The sequence below is a fragment of the Phyllostomus hastatus genome, unplaced genomic scaffold, assembly GCF_019186645.2.
Source record: "Phyllostomus hastatus isolate PE091 unplaced genomic scaffold, TTU_PhHast_1.1 phas_scaffold_11, whole genome shotgun sequence".
NCBI lineage: Eukaryota > Metazoa > Chordata > Mammalia > Chiroptera > Phyllostomidae > Phyllostomus > Phyllostomus hastatus.
Genome location: NW_025334005.1, coordinates 2,785,076 through 2,793,164, shown reverse-complemented (window position 1 = coordinate 2,793,164; position 8,089 = coordinate 2,785,076). Strand labels below are relative to the sequence as shown.

At 52.2% G+C, this 8,089-nt stretch overlaps 1 protein-coding gene across 1 annotated transcript; it reads right to left on the bottom strand.

The window, feature by feature from the left end:
* Positions 1–3,431: 3,431 nt before the first annotated feature.
* MRPL11 (mitochondrial ribosomal protein L11) lies at positions 3,432–6,643 on the bottom strand. The gene is made up of 5 exons (XM_045855213.1): positions 6,312–6,643; positions 5,874–5,969; positions 5,346–5,439; positions 4,689–4,848; positions 3,432–3,692 (listed from the first exon to the last, which is right to left on the bottom strand). The coding sequence occupies exons 1-5, from the start codon at positions 6,432–6,434 to the stop codon at positions 3,587–3,589; spliced, it is 579 nt and encodes a 192-aa protein (XP_045711169.1). The 5' UTR covers positions 6,435–6,643; the 3' UTR covers positions 3,432–3,586.
* Positions 6,644–8,089: the final 1,446 nt, after the last annotated feature.

Below are 8,089 nucleotides of genomic sequence, written 5' to 3'. Positions count from 1 at the left end.
GGCACAGTTGGTCGGAGCGTCGTCTCGTAAACCACTGAAGGGTGAGTGGTTCAATTCCCGGTCAGGGCACATGGCTGGGTTGTGGGTTCATTCGATCTCAATTGGGGCGCGTGCAATTGGGTTCCAATTGATGTTTCTCTCCCTCCCTGTCTCTCTTCCTTCCCCTCTCTCTAAAATCAGTAAGCGTGTTCTCAGGTGAGGGTAAGAGAGTGAACTAGAAGGCAATGGTGACCACAAAGCTTTAGAGGAAGTTTCTTTCTCAAGGAGAGGAAGGAAACTCCAGGCCCCAATCTTCCCACCTGCCCCCCCCCCATACCGCCTCCAGTGAAATACAGGGGCTGGAGTCCAAGGGCTGCAAGCACAACACGGAGAACTCCCCTGAGGTTTAAACCTCTCACTCCAAAGCCTCCGGCTCTGGGGCTGTGCCCTTCAGAGGGTCTCATGGGAAGGTGGCATTCCAAGGACCTCTGAGCCCTTTTCCACCTGGAACGGGTCCTTGGGCGAGGCTGGAAGGTAAGGCTTGCCCCCTGTCTTCCTGTGCATCTGTCCTCCAACCTGGACGACAGAACCGGACTATGAGGACGCTGCCTCGGTCCCCTTGCTGGCAGCCCGCACCGGGCTGGGCGCACAGCGGCCACATGAGAAATATCCCATCGAGAGGACTGTTTCTGAAGGTCAGCCCAAGGATTTGAGTAGAAAGCCACCAAGTTCTACCACAACAATTGTTTTTAAGTTTCTCAGAGGGCAAAGGGCTGTAACTCTCAGCTTTGAACCTTAAATGACTATAAGCTCAGGACACGCACGGGAGCCCCATCTGAACCCTCCCTGATGGTGGTCACGGACAAGGGAGGTCTGGGAAGCTGTGACAGCCAAGAGGGACCCGAGGAAACAGGACGATGAAATAGGGTGTGCTCTTCTTGGGGGTGGGGACAGTACCGGAAAAATGCTATCAGGTAAAACTAAAGAAATCTGAATAAAGTATGGACTTCAGGCAACAGTAATGTACCAGTATCAGCTCATTAATTGTGACAAATGTACTGTGTAAGGGTGAGATGTTACCAGGAGTAATAATAGGCATGGAGTACATAGGAACTCTGTATTATTATTTCTATAAATCTAAATCTACTCTGAAACTAAAAGTTTCTTTAAAGGGTAAAGCTAAATAAATTAAAGCAATAAGAAATGCGAGAGAGAAGTACTTCACTGGTCATTGGTGGCGGCGGTGGGTGACAGGAGAGAGAGTGCATCTTGCCTGGAAAACGCCGGGGCCTCAGAAACAGATCCCAGCAGCCAAGCTCGTGGGAGAGAAAAATTAGAAGAGCCAATGGCTCCACCTGCTGGACAGAGAAGTATCTGCCTCCGTCCCTCACCGGCCGGGTCCTGCGGCTCTGCACTTGAGGGCTCAGACCAGATGGATGGATGTACTGAGGCAGCCGGGGAAAGGACTTGCCCAGCGCACTTCTCAGAGTCTCTGCACGAGCCAGATGCGCCTCTCAGCCAGTTCTCTTCCTGCGGATACCGGACTCTGCCCCAGGAACTGAATGCAGGAAAAAGAGCTCAAGTTTTGGGGATCATAAAGATTGAGCTCAAATGCCATCTCTGCAGCCTTTTTTTTTTTCACCAGAGAAATATTTACAATGGCTACATGCCCCCAGAACTGTTCTGGGTGCTGGGGACAGAGCAGCGAACAGGGCAGAGGAGGTCCCCGCCCGGGCTCACAGCGCCTGCGTTCCAGCTGTGGGAGACAGACAGAAGCGACCGTCTGCCCAGGGCACGGTGTGCTCGCTAGGAGGAAGAGCCGGCTCTCGGAAGGCGGGAGCTGTGTCTGCCAGTTACCCGGTGTCCTCAGGAGCAGGAGCCCTGAGTCCAGGGCCTGACACGCGAGCCACTCAAAAACTGTTTTGCAAATCATATTCATCACAAGTGGTGTGTGTGTGTGTGTGTGAATATATATGTATATACACATGCACATATGTATTCATACATATACATGTATATATTCATCTTATTTTTCCCCTCACATGAGGATATGGTCATTGATTTGAGAGAGAGGAAGGGAGAGACACCCACCAGTTGCCTCCTGTACGCACCGCAGCTGGGGACTGAACCCACAACCTTGGCATGTGCCCTGACCGGGAATTAAACCCACCCCTTTGGTAAGGGTGTACGGGATGACGTTCCAATCACTGAGCCACACTGGCCAGGCTTGTGTGTGTGTGTGTGTGTGTGTGTGTGTGTGTGTATAAAGATTTTATTTATTTATTTTAGAAAGGGGCAAGAGAGGAAAAAAGAGAGGGAGAGAAAAACTGATATGTGGTTGCCTCTTGCAGGCCCCCAAATGGGGACCTGGCCTGGAACCCAGGCATGTGCCCTGACTGGGAACTGAACCAGAGACCCTTTGGTCCACAGGCCAGCACTCAGTCCACTGAGCCACAGCAGCCAGGGCTGTGTATATATATTTTAATGCAAATAAAATACCTAACAGTTGAGGACTTGGTTGAATAAATTAAATCCCCATAAAACAGATTACTAAACAGTCACCAAAAATTGTTTAAGTAATTAATAATGAAAGATCTTCTAAATATTTGTCAAGTTAAAGTAAAATACAACAATATCTCGAGTATAACACCAGTTGTTTTTTTAACATTATATATAAATACACATACAAAGAAATGAACAGAAAAAATATACACCAAAACGTTGGCAGGAGTCTCATCTAGTGGTGGGATTCCCCAGACTTGAGTTATTTTTCCTGTTTTCCAAATTTCAGTGCAAAACTAAGTGCCAGCAGGAAACAGATGCCCCGTAAACGGGAATCCACTCTGCCCCGACCCCTCCTGTCTTCTGTGCAAGGACGAGAGTGCCCGACGTTCTGGACAACAGGAAGGACAAAGGCCAGGGGCTTCCTGAGGGCTGCTCCCACCGTGGGCAGGTCCCACCGAAGAGCTGCTTCTTCCCACAGGTCGGGAGCCACGAACCCAACAGTTCACACCAGCGAACACTGATCCGGAGCCCAGGACAGCTTAGTCGAGGGGCCTGAAGTAGCCCTGGGACCTGGGGCACCCCGTGCAGCACCACTGATGGGGCTGTGACCTGAAGTCCCCACGGGGGTCTGTTTCCGTCGAACTGTCAGGTCCCCGGGAGAGGGGTGTTCCTGATGGAGGCGCAAGCAGCATCTGCTGCTCTGCACACACTCGCCCCCACCCCCTGGCCCGTGTGCTCATCCCTGGGGAGGGGGCTCACCTGGGATTTTGAATCAGAAGGCTGGGCTTCTACTCCGACCTCTGCCACCGATTCACCCAGGACAAGGTGCTCTGCTTGCCTGAGCCTCGGGCCCCACCTCTGACGGGCAGCGTGAAGAGCCCCACTCCCCAGGGCAGCAAATGTCTATACCGGCCCTTCCCCCTGGGGCCCCAAGACAGAGTCAAGAGTGGGTGACAAAAGACGTTTATTTAGGCATGATCCCTCAATAACACCCATACATATAAAAATACATAATTTAAATCCATGGCAATAATAACCAGCCTTCCCAGTGGCCCGCTCCCCAGCTGCTCCCTTCAAAAGCCCGGTGTGCGCGGGGCAGGGGTCACTTCTTGGCAGCTTCTGCCTGCGCTGCCAAATCGGCCTCTTTCTGAGCAGCCAAGAACAACGCCCGCTCCTTCTGGAAAGCTGCCAGCTCTTCTGAGCTGAGGCTGCAGGCACAGAAACACAGGTGATAAGTGAGCGGCCCACGCCGCCGCTGTCTCAGAACCCGCCTCCCTCCTGGGCTTCCCACACCTTCGATCGTCTCTTTCCTCTGCTTTTCATTCCCTTCCCTAAAACCCTACTGGCCCTCTGAGGCCCCGGCTATGCCCCAGCCCAGACTAGCCGGCCCTCTCCTCTGAGCCCCACAACTATTTGTACAGTAAAGTCTCCGGGCCCGTGGGTCTCCCCCGAACTCCCAGTACAGGTACAGACTGGCGAAGGGTGAAGCCCCTCCCCATTCCAGGCGTAACCCCATTTCCCTGGGAAACCACCGGCGGCCTTGACATCAGCAGCGAGAGGCCAGCGACGGGCTGAGTGCCGCCCCTGCTGCTGCCGGGGCTAGACACCCTCGCCCCCAACATCTCACTTCGGAGAAGCCACCCCTGACGTCACCCGAAGCCCCGGGGTGGGCCTCCCCTCTCTCACACTACTTCCTGCTCTGCCTCTAGCCACGCCGTGTACCAGACTGCACTGAACTTCTTTGCTCCCATCTTTGCACTTATTGGAACGCTTGTGCCCAGTCCTTGACTTCCTTTTCCAGGTCTCTGTCACCTCTCATACAAAGTCCTCGTGGACATACTAGGCAAAATCAGGGTTCTCCGCTTTGTTCTCAAGACACCTGTAGCTCCTGTTACCAACACTGGCCGTCTGGCAGTGTAACGCTCCATTTACGGATCCGCCTCCGTCTCTGGACTGTGAGCTCCTTGGGAACGGGGCCAAGCATGGTTATCCAGTTCCTAGTTTCAGCCAGTGCCCGGCACAACAACTAACACGGAGCGGATACTTGATATTCCAAGGGAATGAATGGGGCTCCCCACTCCCAAGAATCTAAGGTCCTCTGATGCAGAAACTGGCTCTCCCACTACTTGGCCCTCTGAGCTTTGCCCCGAAGTCAAGAACTGTCCAGGCCCTCCCGTCACAGTGTGCCTCCTTGGGACACTCACTCCTTCACCACACGAATGCCCAGCGAGCGGGCGGAGCCGATGATGGAGCGGACGACAGAGGACAGGGGCACGTCCTGCAGGGCAAAAGCTTCGTCCTGAGCTTTAACACGAGCAATCTCATACACGTGCTTCAAGGTCACCAGGCCTGCCACCTCCTTTCCTGGAGGGAAGAAAGGAAGGAATGAGCACCCCTACGTCAAAACTATGAACAGTAAAATGACAACAAACTCACAACTATCAGCAACTGCACCTAAAAAACAAAAACAAAGCAAACAACCAGAACAGGAACAGAATCACAGAAATGGAGATCACATGGAGGGTTATCAGTTGCGGGGGGGGGGATGGGGGGAAAAAGTACAGGGAATAAGAAGCATAATTGGCAGGTTCAAAATAGACAGGGGGAGGTCAAGAATAGTAAAAGAAATGGAGAAGCCGAAGAACTTATATGTACAATCCATGGACATGAACTAGGGCGGGGGGAATGTTGGAGGGAGGGGAGGCACAGGGCAGAGGGAGTTAAAGGGGAGGAAAAAAATGGGACAACTGTAACAGCATAATCAATAAAATAAGAAGAAACAAGCAGCCTTCCTGGAAGGTGGCGCTGCTTCCTTCAGAGCCCCCCCCCCCCATATCCCAGGTGCCTACCCCGACCCTCACCTGTCTCCCGGGCCCCTTTCTCAATCCCGGCCGCTGCCTTCAGGAAGTAGGAAACAGTGGGTTGTCCGATCTTGATGTCAAATGTCCTGTCGGGCTTAATGGGAAAAAGAAGTCATGAGAATATCTCTTTCTGCTTCTCCCAACCCCTGTTGCCCCAACTTAGGGAACCGCGAACTTCCTGTCTCTCCTTCCCTTCAGTCACATTCTGACCATGTCCCTCCAAAAAACCACAAAACCACAGGAAAAGTAAATCTGCAGCCAACAGCCCTCTCACCTCGATTCCGGGCCCAGCTCTGCTCAGGAAGCCCCAGTGAGATGAAGGGACAAAGGGAAGACCCGCACTACGGCGGGGCGGGCTCAGAAAAGACCGTGCAGCCTCCACCGTGTAAAGTAGGAAGGTAGGGTCCGGCAACAGGAAGAGACCTGCCCCAAGTTAGGAACTGGGTAGAAAGCCCAGGCAACCAGCCCCAGGACTGAGGGAGCATCGGAGGATGAAATGAAACTGGGATCGGAGTCCCGACTCTGCACCTTCACAAAGATCTTGGTAGGCAAAGGGATGCCTTCTTTGATGTCCTTTGTCTTCTCGTTGAACTCCTTGCAGAACTGGTTGATGGAAACGCCTCGCTGTGACAGAGGCACAGGGGTTAGTTAGTATGGGGAGGAAGCGACAGCTTCCCACCACCCGGGAGGCTCCGTCCGTGCCGCCTCCGTCTTCCCTTCTCTACGATCCCAATTTCTTTCCTCACCCAGATTCAACTACCACTTTCCGTGCCGTGTGACCTGTATACATCCTCCCTCTGCGTTCTCACAACAGTCCCCTGGGCCTCCGAGAGGCTATGTAACTAACAGAAGGACATTAGGCGCGTGGGGAGCTCCCTGGCTCCGGGGCCCGCACCCTCTATCCGAATACTAGCTTCCCACTCCCCGCAAGACTCCTCCCACGCCGGGTTCCAGCGGCGGCTGCACCTGACCCAGGATGGGGCCTAGTGGGGGCCCGGGCATGGCCTGGCCCGCCCGCACGATGGCTCGGATCACGCCACCGGGCTCGATCTTCTTGACTGCCCGAGTGGTCCGGCTTATCTTCGACATGATGCGTAGTTCACTGTCTTAGCTCACTTCAGGTCAACAGCAAGAGAGACTGCTCCGGGGGCTGCCATTTTGGGTTAGAGGTCAAGGGTCCTCTTCTTAGGTTAGGGTAGGTGAAACCAACGAAGATTTGTTTCGGTCCTTCCGCTCTCCAACTGGTAAGACAAAGAGGAGGGTGATATAAAGAAAAAAAAAACCTTTCACCTTGCCATCTGAAGATAGGAGGAGGACCTGAATGGCTCGGGTACACACATTCCTCCCGGGGCGTACACAGGCATTACGTCAGACAACTAAACTGGAGAAGGACCTTTGTTCCGCATGGCATTGTGGGCATGGTAGTTTTGACCGCTCCTGCAAATCCCGCAGATGGCGGTGCGCTGGGGCGCTACCTGTTGGAGGCGGCGATTATCCTTGGGTTTGAAATGAACCTAGAGCTCGTCCTTAGGTGTAGAAACAATCTCTTCACTCGCCGGGTCTGTTCTCTCGCCAGTTGTTGAAAGGCGGTATGGTTAAGAGTACGGACTCTGGAAGCAAACTGCCTGGTTGCTCCTCTTGCTGCCCGTGAAGTTGATCAAGTTAATTTATGCTTAATTTGCTCCCCTGGACGATGGGGATTAAAATGTATAGCACCTACCCCTAGGGATCGTTGTGTGGGGTGAGTTAGCAAAGTGCTTCAGAACAATGCCTGGCATCTAGTCAGCTGTTCACTGTGGAATGAGGACAAACCTTCATAGAGCTGTTGTGAGGCTTAACAGGCTCAGAATGTGTTTGATACAGCATTTTGTGTTCACGATACTACCGCGTATCATTGAACTTTTTTTTTTTTTTGAGTACTTACTACAAGCCAGGCACTCTGCTAAGGGCATTATCTCATTTAATCCTCACAATGGCATGTTTTATTATACCTCTGTCACAAATAAGAGCGTTGAGGCACCAAAAAGGGGACGCAAACCACCTATCCTGTATGTGACAGGGCTGGGAAACAAGTATTGGAATTATCTGAGTCTAGATCTTGCGACATGCCCGTGGCTAGTGTGGCTCAGTGGATTGAGAGCCGTGCTGCGAACCAAAGGGTCATGGGTTTGAGTCCGTCAGGGCACATGTCTGGGTTGCAGGCCAGACCCCCCCCAGTAGGGGGCGCAGGAGAGGCGACCACACACTGACGTTTCTCTCTATCCCTTCCTCTCTAAAGATAAATAAATAAAATCTTTAAAAATAAAAATAGATATTGTGACATTTATGAGTCTATACTGCCTCATCTATTAAAGGGAGATAATCCATGTAAGACCACACTGCGAACTGTGAGAGTTTTAAAATTATGAATTCTCATTAAACTCCCACTAATTAAATGTGACTGCTCCTGCCTCTGACAGCTGAGTTCTTCAGAACACTCAACCTATTAGCCTTGATCAAGACTCTGGAACCAAGTTGGCCCTTTGATTTACTAGCTGTGAAACCCTGGATAGATAATGAACTTTCCTGTGCTTTGCTTCCTCACTAGTAGCACGAGGCTAATAATCGTATCTGCCTCACAAGAAATCGGTTAATTCAGGTAAAGCGCTTAGAAGAGGGTCTGGCCCAGAACAAGCCAGGCTGGGTGTGGTTTACCTCTGGGTCCTCCATACTGCCCACCCTTTCTTTATTCACAAGGGAAGACA